General features: G+C 33.7%; 2 protein-coding genes across 2 annotated transcripts; one reads left to right on the forward strand and one right to left on the reverse strand.

Annotated features, from left to right (window-relative positions):
* Nucleotide 1: 1 nt before the first annotated feature.
* On the reverse strand, nucleotides 2–1,687 carry UQCR-C1 (Ubiquinol-cytochrome c reductase core protein 1). The gene has a single exon (XM_073090546.1). The coding sequence runs from the start codon at nucleotides 1,571–1,573 to the stop codon at nucleotides 173–175; it is 1,401 nt and encodes a 466-aa protein (XP_072946647.1). The 5' UTR covers nucleotides 1,574–1,687; the 3' UTR covers nucleotides 2–172.
* Nucleotides 1,688–2,445: 758 nt separating this feature from the next.
* On the forward strand, nucleotides 2,446–25,570 carry LOC140755370 (solute carrier family 25 member 32). Its single transcript, XM_073090568.1, has 6 exons — nucleotides 2,446–2,873; nucleotides 8,686–8,839; nucleotides 11,992–12,241; nucleotides 17,873–17,986; nucleotides 18,703–18,848; nucleotides 22,669–25,570. Exons 1-6 carry the CDS (start codon nucleotides 2,723–2,725, stop codon nucleotides 22,811–22,813), a joined length of 960 nt encoding a protein of 319 aa, XP_072946669.1. The 5' UTR covers nucleotides 2,446–2,722; the 3' UTR covers nucleotides 22,814–25,570.
* The last annotated feature ends 739 nt before the right edge of the window (nucleotides 25,571–26,309 follow it).

A 26,309-nucleotide genomic window follows, 5' to 3' on the forward strand; every position in this document is an offset into this window, starting at 1 on the left:
ATAGTTATTTACATGTTTTATTTAACTTATGTTACTATAATAAATACATACACCAAAGACATTGTGTTTTATTCCAATAAAACAACAGGCATTTGGGCGAGTACTTTAATGCATTCGATCTTACACAACTTACAATTTTTTTAATTTCCTAATTGTCTATATCATTGGTTGTTTACACCCTGAGCCAGTACATGCCAGCGCGGATCCTGGTGTACTCTGGGAGTGCTTCTGTGGGCCCAATGGCTGCTACAACTGGGCAGCGGTCATACAGGTACTTGTAGCAAACATCACGCACATCCTGCACTGAAACGGACTCAATGCGAGCATCCAGCTCGTGAATGGGGATGCGGCGGTTGTAGCAGAGCATCTGGCGGCCGATGTCCTCACAGATAGGTGTGGTGCCATCAAGTTGAAGAAGCATGTTGGTCTTCAGGAGGTTCTTGGCCCTCTCTACTTCACCCTCAGTGACAGTCAAACACAGCTTCATCCACTCCCTTTGAATGTTAAAGACCATGTCCTCCACTTGCATGGGTTCAGAAACAAAGTAGATACCCCAGAGACCAGTGTCCTTGTAGCAAGTGTTGAAGGACTGGAAGCTGTGAGCCAGATTCTCAATGGATGCAGCACGGGCAAGGAATGAAGCATTATTGGCACCACCACCCTGAGAGCGGTCCCAAGCTCCAATAAGAGTGTTGGCTACCATCAGGGGAATGTTGTCAGCATCAGTCCAACCGGCTCCTTCTACAGCAAGGGCAACATGTACAAGAGGCATGGAGTCATCTCGGACACGGATTTCAGAACCAGTGTAACGGCAAGGAGCCAACTGGAAATCTGAGGCTGTGTTCTTGAGGCCGCTAAAATGTTTGTTAGCGAGGTCTACCAGCCTCTCGTGTTCAACTCCACCAGCTCCAGCCAACACAATCCTGGCAGGCTGGTAGTGAGTCTTAATGTATTGTTGGAGGTCTGCCTTGGAGATTTTCTTAATATTTTTGGTGGGCCCTAAGATAGTCTGTCCGAGGGGAGTGCCCTGGAACGCGGTGGCGTGAAGATGGTCGAACACTACCTCTTGCAAGTTGCTCTCGACGTCTTGCATTTCGCGGAGAATGACGCCCCTCTCTCGTTCGATTTCGGGTTCGGCGAGCGATGAGTTTTGGATGATGTCGGCAAGTATTTCGACGGCAGCGGGCACGTCGTTGGCGAGGCACTTGGCGTAGAACACGGTCTGTTCACGGGACGTGTACGCGTTCAAGTGCGCTCCCATGTTTTCAACGAGCAACTCCAAATCGGTCTGAGATCGTTTGCTAGTGCCTTTGAAAGCCATATGCTCTAAGAAATGAGCGACACCGTTATTTTTGGCTGTCTCATACCTGGATCCTGCGTCGATCCACAGCCCCACCGTAGCGGTCGAGGACCCGGAATCTTCAGACGCAACGCGGAGTCCATTGTCGAGTGCGGTCAGCCTAGTAGGAGGAACGTTGACCAATGCTTGCTTGTAGGCCGCCGCTGTTGCAAGGGAACGCGCATTGTTGGCGTCCTTTGAGATTACTCTCAATATAGTAGCTACTTTCAACATTTTTCTTAGAATCCTTGCACTAACAAATTTTTGCTCGCTGATTTACGTAATAAATGTGTAATATTCTTGCTAGTTGTCAAAAAGGCCAAAGTGAAGGAGGAAAGACTTTATTGACAGTTGTTTAATAGTTGCCATATAAATGATTTAAGTTCGTTTCATTTATTATAGATGTCACCATTAGCGTTTCGTAAGAGTCTTAGAGCCTAATACTACTTGCGCACAAAACTTTATTATAAGTACATAAGATTAATAATCATAAATATGGAGCCATAAATTCTTAGTCACTAGTTATCCTAAAAAGTCTTTGCACCGTTTCCCGCTTATCGTTAAATTTTTGAATGGAGGTTGGTTACAGAAATTCGTTTGAAATTATTTTACTAATACTGGAAAAACTCGAAAAGTCGAAAACGCACTCCGTCATACGACTTGTAACATAGTAAAATTAATTAAAAAAATATTGTTTACCGAATTATATAACTTACTTCGTTGATCAAGTTAATCGTGAATGTTGTTTATGTGAACAGAATCTACCAATGATGGACGATGAAAAGTATATTTATTATGTAACGAATCCAGAATTGTGTTTTACTATGTGAAGAGTCACAGAATATAATAGAAAATAGAATTTGTTCGTACGAATCTGCGGAAGGATAGGTATAGATATTGATAATCAAATATTACATTTTGATTAGTACGTATGTGACTTAACATTGTTTTAGGATTGTTGCCAGTAAATAATTTACATTATTATTTGAATTTATCTATTTTCTTATTTTTTGTTATTATAATAGTAATACATCATTGCTTATTTAATATAAATGCAAATAATTGCACAACATTAATTGATTCGTTATGCTGTTTTAATTCAATTCGATGTAAACTTGATATGTTGTAAAGTAAGCAGATTTGTTTTAGCTAAGCTACGTGGAACGGAACGTCACTAAGAATTACTTGAAAGAAATCATGTGGAAATCATTTCGCTCACGCCTATTCCATTTCGTCGGAATATTACGAAAGCAATGATGTGCAGTGAAGATCGTTGTTTAGTTAATTTCGCAAAAGATTCCCGGGAGAGTGTTCGGCAGGCATAGGTCTTAATACGTACCAAACAAAATGTTATAACTGTGATTTTCGTTTTCAACAATCGTCATGACTACAATGAAGAATCCGAATTCGTCGTCTTCTAAACTCGCGCTCTTCAGTCATATAAAGTACGAGCACCTGGTAGCTGGTATATCAGGTGGCGTCACGTCTACACTCATCCTTCATCCATTGGACCTCATAAAAATCAGATTTGCTGGTGAGTTTACCACTTAACGTCAGTTATTCCTCGTGCCTAAGATTATTGCGTTCAAATTTTGCTAAATTTAGCTGTATGTACGTTGCCTAAGGTTGAAATTCCTGGCTGTTAAAGTTACAATGTACAAAATTTCGGTGTTATTGCAAATTACGGATGACCTTGAACTTGGCGCAGAGAAAGAAGCTGCCTTTAACAGCAGATAAGTTCCTGCCTGATGCAATCGTGTTGACATTAAAATTTTGACTATCTGTGTTTTGCTTAACATTAATGTTCAGAAATGAATTGATCAGAAAATATATTTATTGCAACGATATATTGTTCAAAATACTAAATGCACCACTTTTGACCAAATTTTTAATGCTGTATACATCAAATTGAGTAAAAAAATACTTGTTTACATACTTTATACAATGACATTTTATACTAGACACGTTATACGCCCACTAACTTAAGAGAAAACTTGAGCGAAACTGCTTTGATAGCACACATGCACGTTTTTTAATTTACTTACCTTTAACTACATAGACAAATGTTCTATAAGGGACAGAGCTATTAGAACAATGTGATAAAAAAGACAACTAGTGTTTGACCTTGCGTTTCAAGTGTACGCAAACGTAAATATTGACCATGGAATATAGTGACCAATGATTACTTCAGTCAAAACGGGACATCGATTTTTTTTATGTCAAATACTTTTTACTTGAAAAAATATAGTTAAAAATAATAAAAAACACGCTTTTATGATCAAATTAACTAAAAAGTAGAAAATAATTTTCAATATAAGTATCATTTAAGGAACAGTAAATAGTATAATTGTGCAAAAAATGTGGGGCGCTTTATGAAAACTGATAAATGGAGCACCCCATGTTTTTTTTTCACAATTATACTATTTACTGTTACTTAATTGACAATGGCAACGGTTCATTTCGGAGACAACGGCACGAAGCATCGAAAAAAGGGACTGTCCCGTAAAAACGGGACGTATGGTGGCTTTCCCATTGATCCGCATGCTTGTCAAAGACAAAGAAATAATGGAACAGAAGGTAAAAAATGTCCAAAACTGTCGATAATAGTTTTAGTATGTCGTTTACGTAGAAATGTTATAGTACAGTTTAACTAAATAAATTATTATTATATAAAAATATAATTTGAAAGAATGTATCTATACAGATGTATCGACTGGTTTCAAATATACGATTTAAAAATTGTTTATATTTATTATCATAGATTAGTAAATATTACTCACTCCTAACAAGAAAATGTACCCAGTTTTGAGAATTGAAATAGTTGCGTAAAAAAGTTTTGCCACGTCTCCGTGCTAAAATGTCTCTAAAATATTTGAAATAATTATTTATTTATTATGTAAATTACGCAGTATTAGTTATTTATTCGTAAATTTTCTATAAAAATGTTTTTATTTGACAAGAATTCAAAAAAGAACTTACTATTAAGCCGTTTCTGGCTTATTTCAATTTCAAGGCGGCGAAGTATCTTTACTAATCTATGTTTATTATTATCAGTTTTATTTTACACACAACCAATAATTGCAAAGTTGTGTAAATTTTATAAATGTACTAGCTGACCCAGCAAACATTGTGTTGCCATATAAATAAAAAAAATGTTAAGGGTGAACAACCCTTATCACTTAAGAGATATGAAAAATAGATAGTAGCCAATTCTCAGACTTACTGAATATGCATATAAATTTTGGTGAAAATCAGTAAAGCCGTTTCGCAGGAGTAGGTACAGTAACTAACATTGTGACATGAGAATTTTATATATAAGATTCTAATTTTACCGTGGTTTTTTTGAGGATTAATTTCTGGCTATACAAAGATTGTTTATTAAATTATGTTTAGGTTAAGGAAGAAATACGACCTTAATGATTGAAATATTTATTCAATTAAAGAAATTTTAAAATACCGTATACTATCCTATATAAATTTTATGGTAATATTTTTTATTATTTACCACAGGTATCGAAGGAAATTTAAAGATTAGGATACAGAATTTCCCATATATCGATTTTATTTTATTAAAATAAACCATAAAATGTTATATTTTGACTAAAAACACACTAATATAAAAATTAAGCAGTGGGATCTTAAACTATAACATACGACATATGAACATCGTCAGATTCAATAAAATGTCACTTCTGTTCTGTTGATCTATGACCATGCATTTTGCGTCTTTATCACTTTCATTGACAAAAACATACTTTGTCTCTTTCTGGTTACTCACGTAATCATGGCGGATCGAACACGAAAAATAAACAAAATTTAATAATTTCTCTTCATTTACGTGTGATAGGTGATTCCATGAAGTTTGTTTCTTTTTCGATCATAATTTTTGCATTTACGCATTGCACAAGAAGGCATTTTGAGGCTTTAAATTCAAAATAATGACGTTTAACGTGTTCAGTGACATTCGTGTGTATTACTACGCCGCGCGAGAGCGACTGGACTTGGCTGGAGTCGTTTTACACCACTTGCCGTATTTTGTATGTTTCAAGTTTTGCCCGCTTGTGGCGGATCTTTACTTATAGATCAATGACTTTATATAAAAAATGGTTTGTTTATCCTAGATTCATATGTATATTTTGTAAAAATGGCATATGAAATAGAAAACAATATGGCATAATGCATTCTCTCAACAAATATAAAATAAGGTTTAGCATAGGCACAAAAAGTTAAATCCAAAGTTAAATTTCCAAGGCGTCAATACATACTATTGATAAAAATTACAATAATATCATGGCAATTATATTTTTGTGGTTGCAAAACTTAAACACAGAAGGTAGGAATAATTTGAGATATTTCCATGTGTGGTTCCACTTTATTCTGAAGTTTTGTTTAGAAAATATTCAACTGTGTGAGACACATGTGTTCATATTTAGTTAACATATAACTTCATACAAGGTTCACTATAATGAATCTTTTAAATGTAAGCATACAATAAAAGTTAAGTGCAGTGATAGCCTAGTGGTTAAGAAACTCAGCCTCTTGATCATGGGGTCCGAGGTTCAAATCCCAGGCATGCACCTCTGATTCTTCAAAATTATGTGCATATTAGAAATTAATTATCACTTGCTAAAACGGTGAAGGAAAACATAGTGAGGAAACCTGCATACCTGAGAGATTTATAAAAAAAATCTCAAAGATATGTGAAGTCTACCAATACACACTTGGCTAGAGCGGTGGACTATGGCCTAATCCTTCTCATTACGAGAGGAGACCCGTGCTCAACTGTGGGTCAGTAATGGGTTGATGATGATGATGATACATTAAAATTGTACTACATTCCCATGTGAGCATACATTTGCAATGTGTGTGTTTGTAATTATTATGGCCAAAATATACTTATGTCGTCATACACATAATTGGACTTCAGTGTAATTGATGAGTAATGTCCAAATACATTACATGTACATTTTCAATGTGCTTTAATGAATATTATTGTCTGCTAATAAATATTTTAAGCTAATTTTATTGTGCAATAATGATTTCTTTGAATATTTAAGCATTTTCCACAAATAAGTTATTTTTAAACTTATTAAGTATAATGAATTGAGCTTTATTTACGTTTATGTAGATAGTATCTTTATATAATTTTCTTAATGTTCATTGTGATGATGGATAAATCAGAAATTTTGTACATAGTTATAGTGTAGTGTTATGTGTTAAGCAAATGTGATTATACAAATATTTAATCAGTGTAAGATAGACTTCTAAGTTGATAATTTTGAATTGAATTTGGCCAGGAATAGACCAATGCTATGCAAATTCAGGCCCGCATGGTGATGTGATATGTGGTAGAATTAGTGTAGTTCAACTAGGGAGGTACTTCTGCCACATTTATTTCTAGAGTAAAGGAGTTTTTGGATTTCCATCGAAATCCTTCTATATTCCTAAAAATCAGAATGTCAGTTGTCTTACATATAGGTAATGATATCAGTCCTAAAGAGTGAAAATACATCTAACTTCAGATTCCGGTGGAATGCCTGTTATATGGAATTGGTTATAGATGTCCATTGTACATGTGTGGATAATATTACCATCTGGTGGACTGTAGGCTCCTATGTCACTTCAGTATTATAAAAAAGAACTTCGTAACCAATCAAGTCTGCCCGATTTTATATCATGCTAAATTGTCTGCATCCTTAGTACATAATTATGGGAGTTGTATGTTATGTGCAATATTATCATACCAATGATAATTAACCTTGACTTATTTACTTTTTACTGCACATATTACATGTCATGTCCATAATATTTATGATTATTGTTTATTCTAGTCATCAGTCATATAGCACTGTGTTTGCACACATAAAGGAACCTTTATAGATGATTTAATGTGTTCATAAATGTGCTAATATATTTAGATTATATATTCAGTATTTGTTGGTGTAAACAGTTGAGTTGAGTATATAATGAATGTTTTGATATTTCATAAAATGGATTATTAATATTATCATATATATAAAAAAATCCTGCGTCACGTTTTTTGTTGATGCTAACATGAGATAGTACTTACTACTGATTTAAATGAAATCTCTTGGCATAACCAAAGAATTTCTACCTGATAGATATTTCTGTTGTAAGAGTGTTTTTTGTGACAAGAAAATGTGTGCTAAAACCCAGTATTGTTACTATAAAATACTACTATTCACTATCTGCTAGGCTAGTCTTAGGTAACAATTTTTGAGAGTCAATTAGTTCTCACTGCTATCCCCCACTGTTCACTAAGCCGTAGGATATGAAAAATTAGGTAGTTAGAACATCCTCATGTTAGTGTTACATAAAGTTCTCTGTATACCATAATATATAATCAGTACTTAATCTAATGGCTGGCTATATTTTAAACCTAATGTGACTTCTTGTACTGCAAATATATTCATATAATGTACTTCGTTTGGTAATTAAATTTTCAAATTCAAGCATAAGCAGAAATTTTATTAGAATATTTATAAATAGGTATTTAATTAAATAAATTGATATGACGAAGATAACAATAAAGATATTTTATGTATTAAATTATTATGACATATTTACCTACTTATAATTAATATTTATTTGGTTATTGTTTTGTTCTTTATATTCAATTTAAATATACCCATTTCAAAAGATTTGTAGTTACGTAAAAGATATAACTATTTATAAATACTATTAATATAATTGTTATCTATATATGTTGATTATATTCTGTTTTTGTCGTTGAACAATATCGAAGGCATTGAATCTGGCCACTTATCTTTGTTTTGTGATGCATGTCACTGCACAAGGCCAATGTTCTTAAAAACTATTTTGGTACATTTGAAATTATCTGCTGAACGTAATCTTTACGACAAAGGATTGCTTACAATAAGCAATGAATGTGGTAATTCCGACAGCAAGTTTACACAGAAACTGATTTATTGATGGATCAAAGACTTGACTATTGTGTATTGAAGGATTTGTTTCCAATTTCCCGTTTAGTATGTTTGTTTTAGTATGATGATGAATCTTATACCTCTTTTATATATTTTTTTCTTATCATCATCAACTCATTACTGTCCCACTGCTGAGCATGAATTTCCAAAAGACAAATTAGGCTTTATAAACTATTTTATATGAATCACTAATATGTTACATACTACCTGAGCATGCAGTCCACTTTATAGAAAGTGCAGCCAAAGTGCAACCTACAGCAGTGTTTTACATTGCTGTTATGAAGGAAAGAATTTGTTGTAGGCGTCCGGAGTGTAAGGGTTCTCCTACCTTAACATATTATTATAATTTTTGTGAATGTAATCCTTTATTTCTATTACCAGTAAATGACGGGCGGACGGCAACTGTGCCGCGCTACGACGGGCTGGGCAGCGCGTTCGTTACCATCGTGAAGAAGGAGGGCGTCCGGGGGCTCTACCGGGGGGTCACGCCGAACGTCTGGGGTTCCGGTTCCGCGTGGGGGTTCTACTTTTTGTTGTGAGTGTTATTACGTTTGAAGCTAGCATGCCGTCATTGTTGGATTGGGTTAGGTTTAAGTTAGAGGTGTTCCAATACAAATGTTTAGTTATAGGGAAAGGTATTGGGGATTGGGTTTACAATTCTGTAGTTTACGCGAACAGTTTGTATCTATTGAACTCAGTCCTTTTTAGAACTTATGAGCCAATTGTATGTAAGAGCACTGATTTCACTTGTTTCAACTAAGTATCTAAATTGTTGAATCATCTGCCTCCTAAAATTTATGTTCTAAAATATATTTTTTTAACAAATGTGGTTGTTCTTCACCATTAAAATAATCAAAATTGCTTATTTTAATCTTCGGTATCTTTCATGTTTTTGACATAAAACGAAGATCGATTTGCAGTCTCTCCAATCAAAAAATGTATTATTTCGATATAAGATAATTTTGATAGATGTATTAGGGTACTTCTGGTAATATCATAACATCATCTTTTTGTGTTTGTTTATGTCAAATAATATTTCCGGCAGTGCGGCCCACATTATCAAGTTGGAGTGAGCCAAAGTAAACATTAACGTTAGTATTTGGGTTAAGTACACAAAGGTATGATTCTGCTCACCTGCAATAAAGAATCATGCTATTAATAAGTTTTTGTAAACTTCTTCAGAGTTTATTTGTCCCCGGAGTTGGAAGTAAATTATAGGTATTGTAATATGAGAAATAATTAATATTATGTATTTTATATTTTAATTGTTTAAATTACAATAATTAAATATTGTTTCGTTACAAATAGTTAGTAACATCGATTTCTTATGAGTTCACAAAGGCGTGTACCAATATAAACATCTAGACTTAGAACATCTATCGATCCGTGCATCGAACCTGGGAATATATGCTCGTGAGTCTGGAATGATTAGGACTCCGCCAAGGGAGTTGTGCTAGATGTACGTTGAGAACTTGAGAGTAGAGCACTACCTCAGCTCCGAGCTATGAGCCGTGCAATAAGAGTATACACTTTTTTTTATTAAAACTATAATGTCACGATTTCTTTTCCCTAAACTCTCTGTTTGTTTCTGTAGCATCTTCTAAAAGACATGGTGTATGTGTGATTGTTTGTTTGTAGTTTGTACGTAGTTTACATGACAGTGGATATCTGGCTTCGCTTCTACAGTTGCAGTATTCGATTGTAACTGAATATTACATTTTTTTATTTCAGTACAAGTATTTATATCACATAATGAGTATTAGATATGTGATATAAATAAATGTAGCGTTTTTGATTTATCGTCGCGTGGCTTAGCGCTGTTATTATAACAGATTATCGTAATTAACTACACAGATACATATACATATACACAGATAAAATGTTTACATAATAGCATGTATTTGAATGGCGAATTCATGTTTCTGTTATGACAACTATTCTACCTAATTATCTTTGTCTTCTGTAGTAGCATTTAGTAGTAGTAGTAGCATTTTTATATCTATTTGTAGGAATATATTTCCTTTGGTTTTCATCCAGCAGTTTCGACTTTAGTGAATTATACAACGTTATATTAAAATAAGTTTTTACTAAAATACTATATTTAGGGCCATACTGCATGAATCTGCTAGAGACGCGCATTGCGTAGTTTCTAGCTACACTACTGCCTACGTAAACTACTTCTAGTTCTAGGCAAGTCTGAATCATGCAGTTGTTTCACTGAAATTATCGTTATGACCTTACCTTTCGATACTGACATAGCCACACATAAAATTATGATTCAACCTTTATTAGTTAATGCTGCTTAACAGATTTAAGGGATGTCGCATTATGTTGTTCGCGACAGATTTAAGGACTATATTTACAGACTATTTTTTTTTTTATTATTATTATTTTTTTATAATATAGGAGTAGCAGACGAGCATGCAGTCCACCTGATGGTAAGTGGCTACTGCCGCCCATGGACATCTGTAATCAATCCCAGACAGGATTAGATATTCCTGTCTGAGGTCGGCCACAGATTGCTACCCCTGAGGACTAAGCTGGAACGCCTCGGAAAAGTATGTCTCCCTTACCACACCCTTCAAACCGGAACACAGCAGCGCTTAACACTGCTGTTATTAGGTAGAAATAGGTGTGGCGGTGGTGCCGCCGGAGTCGAACCACAATGGGTTCTACCACCTTCAATTTTTTAATACTTCTAACTAATTTTACTAATAGGACTATGAAAGGTGGTAAATTTCTACATGACCACCGCCGGACCTCCGTCACATCTATGTCTATTTTATTGTAGCCGGTTTGTAGTACGTGGTTAGGGCTCCGCCTTATGGCCAACTTGGATTTTTGTCTCCACACACATACGGAAATTCAAATTAGCTATAATTAACTTAGCTACCTAGCCTAAGGCTATCCAATTATATTTGTTTTTGATTACAGACGTCTGTGGACCAACCTGCCCACATTCATAAAAAATATACATTCTTTATTACTTTGAAATATACGTTACGAATAATAACTAGTCTTTAAAGCTGATAATGTCTATTCAGGCGTTTATTGTCTATTATCAGCTGATATGCCTGTCTGGGAAAACTGTAGTGTAAATGTAAATAAATACGATTTATACTTACGAAATAATAGTATTGAGGACAGTCTAAGAGAGATTCTTAACTATAGATTTTTATTTTTATCTACGAGGAAAGTTCTGCCTGGTTTGGTACTTTAAGTTCAAACTTTTCGTTGATTGTTTTTTAATTGAAGTATGTATGAGCCCCCAATCTAATGAGATGGGACGAAAGATATTTGTTGGGACTTTTACATTTACCCAGACATTGCAAAATTTTATATTTTGCGATTGTCGCCCCTTATGTGAATGGAAAACATCGTGCAACTATAAATAACTTTACTTCGTGTCTTCATAAACTGTTTAAAGCCCGCACAGTTCTGTACTAGTCAATATAACTGAGAAAACTTTGTTCGGATTCATTCGCTTCTTCCTTTAACGACTAAAGCCCGCTCCACATTCTCGCGAGAATTTCACAAAAACGCGAGAAAAGCACGAGAAACGAGAATGTGAAGCCTATATGAAACGGGTTTTTCTCGCGTTCTCGTGAGATTCTCGCAAGATTCTCGAAAGAATGTGGAGCGGGCATTAGAAGTTTCCGACTAAGAAGGTATACCGACTGTCCTCAGCTACAACGCGATCAAGACATGGATCCAGGGCGGCAACGCGCGCACGCCGCTCGGCCCCGGCCTGCACATGCTGGCCGCGGCGGAGGCGGGCATCCTCTCACTGGTGATGACCAACCCCATATGGGTGGTGAAGACCCGCCTCTGTCTCCAGTACAGCGAGGAGTGCGTCGCTGACCACAAGCGCTACAAGGGCATGGTAGACGGCCTAACCAAGATATACCGCACTGAGGGCATCAGGGGGCTTTATCGGGTGAGTACTTTAATCGTTTTTGTTTTTTATGAGATTGTTTTAAATGTGTGTACGATGCACCTGTTGATAAGTGATCACTGCCCATGGACAAATATAATCAATATCAAACGTCGGCTGAGGAAAAAGAGAACTATCGAACCAGATGACTTGTTAGATTGTTTTCGAAACTTCGTGTGTGTGTGTGTGTGCGTGTGATTCGTCTGTGGTGTTGGAGAACTTGAATCACAAAGGATTCTGTCACCTTTGAGGATCAATTGAAGGTCAAAACATAATTCATACACAAATATTTCGTCATTTTTCTTTCATGCTTTTTAGTATTGATGTCTGCTACTTAGTCATTCATAACAACAGTTTTACATAATGTTGTTTCGGTACTTCGGTATGACTAACTCTAATAAATTTGGTCACAATCATGATCTTTATCTACCTCCGAACTACGTAGGGCCATTACGAAGCGAGTAGGTAATTCTATAAAAAATCGGTCAGGGCCGAGTCGTAACGTTGTTTAGACATGTTTATTGTTTATGAATTTAGTTACTGTGATCGTTCTTGTTATTTCAATGCCCACGTAATATTTGTTCTCACGTACACTTTAGTGTCGTTCTATATGATTATATTATAAGTAATGAAATGGATATTTGTTTCAGTAATTTGAATACGAAAGTAAGCATTTTAAAAAGCATAATTTCGTCTTCAATTTTTATGATAGCGAAAAAAATATGGGTATAGACTATTTTATTTTAGTGCCTAGATATATCGCCACCTTAAGGCATGAATTTTGAAAATATTTTATTAACAAAAATATTTATTTTCTTTTTATTCTACTATTTTTATGTAGTCCACTTATTCTAAAAGGCTTTCTTTCTATAAAAAAAAAATCTATATATACACGTAATATACACGTGAAGTTTGACCGACTATTTACACACTTCAGGTTATAAGAATCACATAGAGGCTTGTTTTTATTATTCAATATAATAATATGTTATTTACGCTTGAGACAAACACGGAAAAGTACGCATACCGACAAATGGTTTGCCTATTTTAATGTTTAGACGTGGTGTATATTTTATGTGATTATTCATATTCGTTCCTAATTATTTATGAGCACGTGTGTAAATTTATTAATATTGTAAAAAATAAATATGTTTCTTTGGGATGGTATAAATACCATAAATAAATAAGTTTTTGATTTATTTCACTAGTAAAGGACATTAAGAGGTTTATAAATGGTGTATTTGTTTTATTCTCGTTACAAGTATCACCTCAATAAAGTTCGACAGTATTCTACGCCATTAAACCCTAAACGAATACAGAAAATTTAGAACATGTAGCAAGGGTTAAATATTGAAATTTAATTATTTAACTACAAAATTCTAAACACATTATTAAACTTAACATGCTTCATAAAATACATCTATAAACAATTAAACATGAACTTATATTGATAGAAATTTAGTCAGATAACAAATTACATTTATTTTATGATTGTACCTGAACTTGAACTTTGTACAAATATTGTTTTGTTTAGTGCAAAGTAAATAAATGTAATATAATATGTTTTATTTATGCAAATTCGTCGTCAGATTTATTCAACCTCGTGTGTACGTTATCGTCTGATAAATACGTCAATGTCGATTAATTCCGCCAAACGATGATAAGAGTAACCAACGATTAGAAAAGTGTTGAGATTTATTTAACTGAAGATTTTTTACCACGCTTTTATTAGCTTGACCTGTATGTATGTAATGGAATCTTTGAACTCGATTTTTACTTTGAACGGTTCGATTAATTTAAAATTTTAAACAATTATCAAGAACCATGACAATACACGATTTAAATAATTTTATCCCATTCGCCTCATCTGGATCATCAGGAATCGGGATTAACGATTTTCCTTGTGCCATTTTTGTGTGGTTTTTAGTTCTTAAACTATTACTATTTATCAAGCCATCGAAAAGTTTAGGTGTGAGCGTGTGACGTTGTAGGCATATCGTCATAAAAGTCAGACTTGCCAAATTTTTGAAACGTTAAAATGTGTAACTTAGGTGCAAGAAGGAATCTGTTGTAGGACCCGGTTCATTAAAATTGTTTAAGTCATGTAATCTGTAATCATATTTGCTATTAATTCTATCACATATGTATTGGCATCACATCACTGAGATAGTACGCTACTGGAACCGTCGCGGGTATTGCTCCAAATATTGAAACAGTTTAGCACTTGTCTTGTAGTTCAAATGTAAAGAAAAGATAATTTATTTATCATTGAAATAGTATTGTTTGATAACGGGTTCGATTCCGACCTAAACTATTAGATATATTTCGTTTTCTGTTGTCAAGGGAAGTCCTTGGGCTTATTTGTTTACCTCCTTATTTTTTTGAGTCCTCAAAATATTTTATAATTTCTTCAAAATATTCTTGATTACGTAATTTGTTTTTAAATCAAAATTATATAACAGGACAAGTATTATTGAATAAGTTGTGTAAATGATTAAAAATAAATCTCGTATTATCTGCCCTTGGTTTGATGATGTAATGTTTTTACTTTTTGCAAATGATAAGACGTGGCAATAAAATTTAAATTAAGTAAGTATATTCAGTATTTGAGTTCTATAGATAAATCTCATTAGTTTACGGATTAAAAGATAAAGCTATCTTAAGTGGTAAACTCTGAGAGATTTTGAAAATAGTATGTAATTATAATTATTATGAGGTATGAATAATATTATCAAACTGGTAATCTTATTTGATTGTGATTATACAAAGTGGTCATTCAGGAATATTTGGAGGTAAATCCCTGACGACTAAATTGAATATCTGATATAAACAGTTATCTTACAAAATCAGAATACAGCTCTACAGAACACTTCGATTAGGCAGATATATTACTATCAGGCGTTTCAACGGATGCATGCATGCAATACAGGCACCTGTGCATGCATGCAATTAATGATCTATAAAAGGTGGAACATTTTTTTAGTCTGCAACATGTCCGCGAGAGACAGTTACCATTTACCGAGTGGGTTAAAGAATTGATGTATACTTCAAATAAATATATATTTGGTGTAGTGGGGAACCCGAAACACTATACCCAAGAGGAGTTCTAGCCACCTTTAAAATACTATTGAGTATATTTCTATTCAATTATATAAAACATTGCAGTGTATGAGCGAACTCGGATCAAAGTTTATACGATATCGGAAATGAGCAATGGTCACTATCACCGCGCTATCACGTTCGTCAATCGGAACAATGATCGTTAATTGGGTGGTGTTAGTTAATTTCACTATAATATAAGTATAGATTAAACACTAAGTCCGCCGTCACACCGGTCATGTGACGACGTGACGGCGACTTCGTTTAAACAAACGTTTATTGTGTCGTGCGAAATTTATTTGTTTATGTCTAGGCCATCCTGTCGGAGCAAATTTAAGGCTTATTTCTATTTGATATAACGCTACAATTTAATTTATCGAGTACTTAACCTCTATAACCATTACAAATAATCATAAAAATGCCAAAATAATCTCAATATACGAAATTATAACATAACTTCTATATACAATTAAAAAAATAAGTAATAAAACAAACAACAAATATAGGTGAAACTTTTTGCAGCTTCCAGACATTTGCCAAACCTCAAGGGACACAAATCAAACATGTGGTGTGTGTGTGTGTGGTACCAAGTCAAACATGGTTTGTTTCGGTTGACAATAATGATGTGCCGAGTTGGCCATTTTTGGTATTCGAGTACTTTAGTACTCATATAAAAAAGAATCGAGTCAGTACTCGAGTCCAAAGTATTCACAAAGTACTCGAGTACTTTGCACAACATACAGTCCAATAGCACGGAAGAGCAAAAAAAAAAAAAAAAACGCCACTCACTACACAAAATTAAACAACTGTTTACTTGTACGAGTAGTAGTTGTAGTGTACGAGTATCGTCAGTATTCGAGTATTACTGGTACTCGAGTATCACTATTGGTACTCGAGTATGCGAGTTTATGTAAGTACTCGAGTACTGACTCGAGTCGACCTGACTCGGCACATCTCTAGTTGACAAGCACTTATAAAATTTCTAATCATTGCGCGTATGCGTACAAAGAAGTGCAACTTCTTTGTTTTTAAACATTTTGTAAATTTAATTTAACGACGTACGCGACTGGCTTCCATACGCAACTTTTTCGCGTTTTATGTCAGTACTAAAAATGTTTGTAAAATGTTTATAGCGGAAATATAGTCTATATTTCCGCTAGTAAGCGGCAGACATACATTAGTTTATTAGGGACGCGATATCGCTATCTATCCAATATTTCCATTCACGTTGTTATTGTACTGTTTCTATTACCTTGATTTTTTATCGTGTGAGGTTTTGGAGTAGTTTTGTTATAAAAATAGAATTAATGCTTATTGCATGTTTATATTTTATGTATGTTGACATCATAAGGCTTTCGCTACGTGTGGTTTCACAAATGAATATAATTTAATTATTGCTATATTTAACACTAACGGAAATAACTTGAGGAAATCTATACATCTGAAAAGTCACCACATTCTCAAAGTTATGTGAAGTCTGCCAATCCGTATTAGGATAGGATAGCGTGGTGATTGAGAATACACCACCATTTTGAGGACACCCGTGAGACAGCAAAATTGATGTTGGAAATAATAAACAATACCAAACTGAAATATGTAGTATTGTAAGAGCGATCAATGAAACTTGCAATATTTATCTATAAAATATTTTTTCATGAAGGGTTTTATGCATTCATTTTGCTTGAACTGGCTTTATTACATAACTGTTAATGCGGAAAATTCAACGCCACCATCGGTTGCGGCGACAATAAATCGGAAAACGTGTATATACATACGACACGTGTGTTGACTCATGACCGATTATTATAAGTGCATGTGTGCGTATGTATACTAAATGTCCACGTGTAGTATTGTCCGATTGTTCTTAGAAATTGGAAAGGAAAATTTCACTTGATACTGTTATTGATGGTGAAGCGGGAGATAGGATATTATTGTTTATATAATATTATATTTATTTTTAAGTGGCATATAATATTGTGATGTTAAGCTGGAATAGAATCGCGTAGTTTTGATAGTTACTGGCGCATTGAAATAAGTGATCACTCGCTGTAATAGTAAATGAAAACATCGTTTGGAAGCCGATGTCATAGTTATGATGATTTATTTCTATTACCTCCATTTTCGTTATTAACTTACTTCCTGTGTTCGTGCGTAGTTTTGTATATATTTCCTATGATATAGGATTTTGGGCGTGGGAAAATACCTGTGTAATAGGAAAAGGACCCTTAATGATTTTTATAAGATTGAAGTAGGCAGTCGACCTGATGGTAAGTGGCAATTATCGCCGATGAACATCAGCTAGCAGTTTTATATAGAACAGACGTGATGCAACTTCTGACGCTCAAGATAATGGTTTCATATTAAAGTCAGCTGGTATCCACACCCTTCCACCGAAACGCAAGAACTCCTTCACGGTAGAAGTTGCTGTGGCGGTGACATTTTTCCGGTTCTTCTATCTCCAAAATGTATTAATGTATATCTCCAGTACAATGACTAACTACCACTTCTAATATATGTTGTTGTGATCGTTCGCAGGGCTTCGTGCCGGGCATGTTCGGCGTGTCGCACGGCGCGCTGCAGTTCATGACGTACGAGGAGATGAAGAACAGGTACAACCAGTACCGGAACCTGCCCATCGACATTAAACTGGTCAGTCGGTTTGTTTACTACTTTGTTGCGTCTAAGACTTTTTTAGATTAATGAAAAAAAAACTAAATTTGTATCTATAACATACAATTATAACTTACTGTTAGGGTGTCTGAAGTGGTAGTTAAATCTGTTTGTAAAAGAATCCTCTGAAACAATAAAATATTTATTATAATTTACTTAATTTTATGCTGCAGCACAATTTTGTTTTGATTATATTTTTATGTATACGTTCACAAAGATGTATAATATTCTATTTTTATTAAATTAAAATCATAAGTTTATAACCCAATAATATATTTAAGACTGAAATAAAATTCCAAACAATCCAATTTTAAATCATTTATATATTTTCCTCTTCCAAATTGTATGATCGTTATGGATTAACTTGACTCTAAATTAAAATAGTTTTTGCCATTATCAATGATCATGAAATACTCGTAACTTCTTGGGTTTCAAATCTTATTCTGTTATTCCTATCCTATTCTACGAAATAACAAAAGCGTATTTTCCATTCCACAGAAATCCGTGGAGATCATGAAATAAATTCTTGGGTTCCAAACCCTGTTCTTATTCTATTCTACGAACTAACAAAAGCTTATATCCGTATCCGCAGACGTCCGTGGAGATCATTGAATAAATTCTTAGCTTTCAAACCCTGTTCTTTTATTCCTATTCTATTCAACGAACTAACAAAAGCTTATCTCCCTAATCCTCAGACGTCCGTGGAGTACCTGACGTTCGCGGCGGTGTCGAAGCTGATCGCGGCGGGCGCGACGTACCCGTACCAGGTGGTGCGCGCGCGGCTGCAGGACCAGCACCGCGCGTACCGCGGCGCGTGGCACTGCGTCGCCGACACCTGGAGGTACGAACGCCTGCGCGGCTTCTACAAGGGCCTCACGCCGTACCTGCTGCATGTAACGCCGAACATATGCCTCGTTATGCTCATATGGGAGAAGTTCACGAACAACGACTGATTGGACGGTCGGTGAGGGTGGGGGGTTCGGTCGGTTCTTGTCGTGTTTGGTGGGATGTGATTGTGATTGACGTCATATTATCGTCCGTTTCAATAATTAGTCTATTCCAATGTTTTGCATACTAAAGATCGATACTATTTCAAATTTAGATCTTTGGTAGGTAAAAAGGATAGATTGATTATTAATAATGGACGTATATGTCTGTGGAGTCGGTTGGATTTCACGGGGTGTTGCATATTATTGTACTCACAATTATTTTGACTAATTTATGCTACTTAAAGTTGGGGCTGTTCCCACTGTCATTCAACTGTCATCTAGACTTATTATTGTTAACTTATTAGATTAAATTTACACAATTAGAATGTAACAAATGAAAATATAGATAGAATTTATTATTAGAAAAAATATTTATATAATTGTAAAAAATATATAATTTCCCAAGTCGGTTAAAATGTTAAATAGTACAATGCAGAAGAACCCCGTCCTTGGTCTCTGATCAAAGGCGCAGGAAAAATGTTCTTATTAAAATATACATAAACATAACATGATTTAAATATTTCAAAAGAAATGACGTTCTTACCCGCGAATAAGAATAAAAATTGAGACGGGATGACAGTGTGACTAACCCTTAACTGGCTAAATATTACGCGTCTGACTAATGACCAATGACCTATTTCGGTCAGGATTTTTTAATGACAAATTATTAAATAAATGATTTGACAATTTTAAGACGAGAATCGATCTACTCCCGATCCTCCGCCATCGCTGACGGGTTCTCCGATGGGTATCTGATGAAAAACTTGATACTTTGTTTAATACCAATCGCGGGTTAAGATATATCTGATGGGAAACTTGTACCACCACTATTGTATTATTGTGTTGTATATCGATATAAATTATTTCCTTTTAAGTGTCCATTGACAGTGAGTTTGCTACTATTAACTGTTTTCTTTTTTTAGTTTTTTTAATCTGCGCGATGACATATGATTTTTATAATCTGTATTTTGCTAATTTGACATCTGTCAGCCACAGGGTGTTAAGGTGACGTTTCGCAGTGACGTTCCGTTAAGGTAAGCGTAAGACAGTGAGGGGAATTTGTTTTCGTTTTTTGTCTAATTTATTTTTTTGTGTATCGAAAGTGCATTTTACCGATTGTGAATGTCTTTCGCTTTTTCATATAAAATAATAGATTTTTTGACTAACGTAATTTTTCTTCGACAAATATAACTATTTTGTGTTGTTTGCTTTATATAAGACATTAATTAAATAATTAGCGGTCGTTTAGTGTTTGTTACGATTTTAATTGTATATGTACAGGTATTTATGACAGGTTTTGGTAGTTCATTTTATATGTTGTTTTAGAAATGATTTAGACAAACGTAGACTTTGTTACAAAAAAAAACATTATTTAAGTAAAACAAATGTAATAATTAAATATATCAGATTTGATTTGTGTAATTTTAGAAAATAAAAGTTTACTTCTTTTATAATAATATGTTGTATGTATGACCTGTCTCACGACATATGTTGTGTTTCTGTTTATATATTTATTTTGTACCAATGCCGCCATATTTGTAATCTCCTGTAAATAGTAGTGTTACTTTTCCCATCAGATTGTGTTTGAAATATTTTAAGCTGGCAACACTCGTACGGTCAACGTTGCCATGCCTAGCACAATTTAGTTTTTAATTTAAAAAAATGTGATAATAGTACTTAGATTGTTTTGAAGCGACATCCGATACCTATGTTATTGAAAAGACATTTTTTTCTCAAAATAACGTTACATGTGTGGTGAGACGACGTTAGGTTCTTTGAATAAGATAGAATGCGTTTCGGCTTGCTTTACAAAATCGTATTTTAAATAAATTTCCACCTTTTAAACTAGGATCTTAGTGATTTTTTCCATTGTTACAATGTAATCGTGCAAGTTTGAAGCTTTTCTATCTTAGAGGCTTAATCTTAGATATAGTCCCCGCCTATATAAGAAAATTAAATTAACTATTTCAAATCACTAAATTGTGCATAGTTTTTGGACGAAATGCTTAGTAATAAAGTGAGGGAAATCGTAAATTTGTCAAGTAAATGAATCTACGTATAATTCTTTATAAGGTTGGTTCTACTTTTGAGAAATTTTCAATTTTTATTACAGTATTACTAAGTGTTTAGTGTAATTTTATCTTCTATCCCATATTTCTTAGCTCAATCTAAATAATCTGCTAGTAAGTAGATTTGGTTTTAAAAAATGATGTTAAATTATAAATAAAAAAAGGTTTAAATTTTAAATTAGTTGTCGGCGAGGTCGGTTCACGCATATCAGTAATTGTTTAGCTAATTTATTGTAGACTTAGTGCGCACGCAATTTTGTAGTATATGTAGTTACGTATTTGTCCTTTGATTTGTAATTCGTTTCATGGAATATTGTAAATTGTGATAATTTCAGTACAAAAACCGATGTCCGTTTTGTTTATAAATATATAACGAAGGTTTATTTGTCGGTCTTGAAGGAACTGTTGATAGATATATTAGATTACAGTTCTAGAAATGTGAACTGTATTTAAATAATGAATTGGTTAATTTGCTTAAAGGGCAACATTGGTTGTTAGGATCTTATTGACATGTGTGGATCGAGGAAGAATTACCAAATAATATGTGATGATGAAATCAGAAAGCGCACTATTAGTTGATTAATTACAATTGTTCTTAGGGAGTTGTCGCAGTCGTGATTTGCTGGCATGTCTCCAGCGAGACGATACATTGTCGTAAATGCAGCGATGTCGTGTAATTGACGCAAACTGGCTAACGTGACTGGACCGTTGCGTGTATGCAACGTGCTTGCTGCGTAAACGCAACGGGCTCGTTGCGTAAACGCTACGTATTCGCTGCGTTAACGCAACGGGCTCGCCCGGAGCGTGTACGGATCGTCTCGCTAGACACACGCTGACAAATCACGTCTGTGCACAAACAAACCCTTAGTGTTATTATGTCTTGTTCGGTGGCTGGCCACAGTTTTATTACTAAGACATATATATTTTTATATAATCGCTAGATTTCCACTGTTTCAACTCGCCTATTCAATTTGTGTAATCAATAAATGATAGCAAATTGAAACTGGCATTTTTATTTTTGAAAACCTTAATTAATCACTTGTACCTTATGATTGGTGAGATGCAGTAAGTTATTAAAAGAAATGGCAGTCCACAGGCAAAGTTCAAAATTTTGTTATTAAACATCTTTTTAACTTTTATGTTAAAAGTATAACTAAGACGTAGTAGACTAAGTAGACTAATAGTTTCAATGGTATTTCAGTTCATTTATATTATATTTGGAAATTAAAATAACGTAAATATGCCAAACATACGAGTATAATTAACGAATAATTTGCAGTAAAAAATAAACATTACTAGTTGATTTTCTAGGCACTATCTCTCATCTCTACAGTATTTAATGTTACATCAGTGTTATACCACTATAACTGCATTCTATTTTAAAGACTGTAGTATTGCAATATAAAAATATATACAATACAAACGGATCATATCAATATAATTTTAACTGTCTTTATTTCCAACAATTTTTATTAATATCTAAATTAAATATCATAGAATATGTGTTACACTGTGCCCGCATCCAAACTAATTCCGGTAAGTAAATTAATCTCATCATTACACTTTGTTCGTTCGTACTAAAGGGAACACACGTTCTTTTCAGGTTTGAGGGCTGGCGTGGATTTTACAAGGGGCTGAAGCCGAATCTCGTGAGAGTGGTCCCCGCCACCATGGTCACCTTCCTAACGTACGAGAACGTGTCGCACTACATGTTGAACCGCGGGAGGGATCTTAAAATGGCTACCTAAACTGGGAATATCTACGGATACAATGTCATATGTCTTATTGCAAAGAGGTCTAAGATGGCCTCGTGTACTCGGAAAGGTCTAGGCCAAATGCCATAACCACACGTATTACTTATTGCAAGTAGTGGCAGGTGTAACATTGTTAGATGCACATTGTCTTTTTATCGGGATGATTACACCACTCATATCTACTCTACTGTAGTGGGCTTGTAGGATTCTCACTGCGACACCAATTTCTCGTGTAAATGATGGTGACAGATTTTATTGTGACGTTATTTTATTTTTAGGGCCAACAAAAGGAAACTTTATAGCCCAATATTTCTGCGTCATGTTGCTTGAGTTGTTTCACTGTTTTGATTTTAAAGATGTTGAATATAATTTGGTTCGATTGCGTTCGCACGGTTTGATGGACACATTTTAACATAACTTGAACAGCAGTTATATGTGTAATCCATAAGCACACGTAAGCAATATAAAATAATGTGTTTAGGTACATATGTCTTCGGGAAAGTACTTACACATGTAATTAAACACAGAAAACAAAACGAATAATAAATAATAGTTAAAAAACACTTATTGTTAATCGAACTAAAAACTAGAAAATAATTTTCAATGACAAAGAGTTTTACAGTAAAGAGTTTCAATTCAGAGTAAAAAGCGTGGGGTGCTTGATATTTTAAATCTTCCAATCATTCTATTAGCAATTATCTATGAGAGAATAGTTATGAACCGCAGTCAAATACACCCCACGCTTTTTACTCTGAATTGAAACTCTTTACTCTTAAACTCTTTGACATTAAAAATTATTTTCTAGTTTTTAATTCGATTAGCGAAAAAAGCGTGTTATTAAGTTTTTTTTTAACTATTATTTATTTTTCATTTGTTAGTCCTTAACAAACTCATAAATTGGGGAATTAATTAATCTAATAAGGATAACGGGAAATTGGTTATCAAATTATTGCATTGTCATCGGTCCTTGATGCGTGTCTAATTTCAAATTAAGAAGAGTTGTTGGTGAAAAATATGCTCTAAGATTTCGTTACATACATAGATATAACCCAAGTTAATAAAAGAGTGTTAAAAAAGAAAAGAGTAAAAAATTAAAGGAGGTTCGTGTATTTGCTCAGAACAGGTGTATGCAAATGTATTTTACTCCCAGAGCAATATTGTGCTTTAATACATAATCACAACGTAAAGGTAATAAAACATCTAGCTTCCTTTACACGACCATGACACCTTTTATATATAAACTAGCTGACCCGGCAAACGTTGTGTTGCCATATAAATAAAAAAATGTTAAGGGTGAACAACCCTTATCACTTAGGGGGATGAAAAATAGATGTTGGCCGATTCTCATAGATACCGGATAAGCACAAAAAATTTCATCAAAATCGGTCAAGCCGTTTCGGAGGAGTATGGCAACGAAAACTGTGACACGAGAATTTTATATATTAGATAACATTAAAATCTCGTAGATTTTGCTAATGTTAAAAAAAAGTTCAAAGACAGATATTCCTCGCAAACTTATTGATACTTATGTTTAGTTAGATATTAAGCGGTTTTAATTTCGTTTTTCAATTTAGTTAAAGATTGTCTTTTATAATTGTAAGTAGATAATTAATAAGAAAGAGAGATTTTGTTCTTGAAGTGGCATTAGAAGGGCTGTGTGTTGTTCCTCGTTGAATTTTTAGCTTATAATTTTGTTTTACTACTAATTGTTTTTTGAAGATTGTAGGTTAAGTTAGTATGTAGGTAACAAAGTCCTTAAAAAAGAAATGCTAGTAGATAATACGTATTTTTTCATTTTAGCACAAATTATTCACTAGTGTAATGTAGATAATTAGGTACAAATTTTAATGTAGTGTAAGTTTTATTTTGACTCATATTGACTTAATCCATTTTTTTTAATTTACGCACTTTTAGATTTCTATATAAGAAAATTAACTCCTCGTTTTGATGACGTCATAATTTTCTTGTGTACGTTCCAATATGAATTATAACATTGTTATCATTTGATGTTTTCTTAAATAAATTGCTTGCTATTTCGCAAATTAACTGAGCTTAGCAAATTAAAAACCGTTCAAATGAAATATGAGACTGAAAATATTCTAAATGGTTTTCTTCTTATTAATTGCTATTTTAGGAGCAGTTCCTTTTATGATCATCATATTTTATTCATTACAATACAGTTCAATAGTTAAAGTATTACATATTTTTTATTGCATTGGAGATATTTGCTAGTTATTTTCATATTTAACCAAACTGATCATCAGTCAGACAAATATCAATAAATAAAAAACAAAATATATAACAAATTTCTGGTCTCATATTTTATGTTTGTAAAAAGTTATTTTTCTCATTTTCAGCTATATTTTTTATGTAACATGTTAAAATACGCTCACTTAATATCCTTTTGTTTGTCGGCCAAGCCTTAGCGTATTATCATTAATACACACTTAATCACATAACCAGTGCTGACATCTAGTTTATAAGTTTGGTAATTCTATTTTTTTTTTTTTCACCACCGATTGTGCTATTGAAGACGAAGACTCACATTGTTGGCAGTTTTCGGCAGTAGGTTTTGCTGGGTTTGTACCTTAGTTGCACGCGATCGTTCGAGACACCACGCTCTACCACGCTGCTCCAGTGTTTAAGGAAATTTGTGATTGTAATGCATTCAGTGTGAATTAATTGGATATCTGTGTGTGATTTTTAATTAATGTACCTAATGTTTTTGTTTTAATAAAAAAATACAAATTATTTTGTCTTTCTTTTTTTTGTTTTTCAAACCCTGTATTTCTAAAATTGCTATTGCAGACATTTGCATAATAGTTAGAACAATAAATATATTTTTTGTTGGTTTAACTTCAACAAGATAACGTGGTTGCAGGATAAAAACATTGATAGGATCGTTCATGTAGCTTATAAAAATGGGACCTTATTTATATGGGATGCAATGTATAAATTTCAGACACGTATCATACTTTCGCACTATGTTACTAAACAGTTAACAAAATATTATGATGCAAAGAACATATTAAAATTACACAATCCTTTTAGTGTGTGCAAGTATTTCAGTGGAATATAACGTGTGTCATTATAAATTTAAATTTCGGTATTATCTCTAAAGTATCTATTAATATTTTAAGATTTTTACATCTTAGAATAAATAGGTAATTTTATTTTTTGCTTCTTGTTATCAATAATTGGGAAAAATTATTATCAAGGGCGAAATCGGACTACTGAGCGAACACTATACATTTTAATTTGTATTTAATTAATTACACAACATCTTATAAGTCTATTTGAAATTAGCTTTAATAGTTTATTTATCATATGAGAATTTGTGTCAGAAGTATGTGATGGTTATAAGAAACATCGATGATTAAATAATCGGTTTCTTACGCAGGATATACAGTCATCTATTAGATAAAAGGTAGGATTGAGTGTATAAGGATACGTCATTAGATACAATATATCCGGCAATCTGCATAAAAAG

The sequence above is a fragment of the Epargyreus clarus genome, unplaced genomic scaffold (genome assembly GCF_041222505.1).
Source record: "Epargyreus clarus isolate Ecla_fem2 unplaced genomic scaffold, WU_Ecla_fem_2.2 ptg000003l, whole genome shotgun sequence".
NCBI classification, from domain to species: Eukaryota; Metazoa; Arthropoda; class Insecta; order Lepidoptera; family Hesperiidae; genus Epargyreus; species Epargyreus clarus.

What these genes read in the sequence shown, in the direction of transcription:
- LOC140755370 (XM_073090568.1), top strand. Translation starts at nt 2,723, where the DNA reads ATGACTACAATGAAGAATCCGAATTCGTCGTCTTCTAAACTCGCGCTC. An exon ending in CATAAAAATCAGATTTGCTG is followed by an intron (nt 2,874 to 8,685) that starts GTGAGTTTACCA and finishes TTCTATTACCAG; the next exon opens with TAAATGACGGGCGGACGGCA. An exon ending in GCATCAGGGGGCTTTATCGG is followed by an intron (nt 12,242 to 17,872) that starts GTGAGTACTTTA and finishes GATCGTTCGCAG; the next exon opens with GGCTTCGTGCCGGGCATGTT.
- UQCR-C1 (XM_073090546.1), bottom strand. Translation starts at nt 1,573, where the DNA reads ATGTTGAAAGTAGCTACTATATTGAGAGTAATCTCAAAGGACGCCAAC.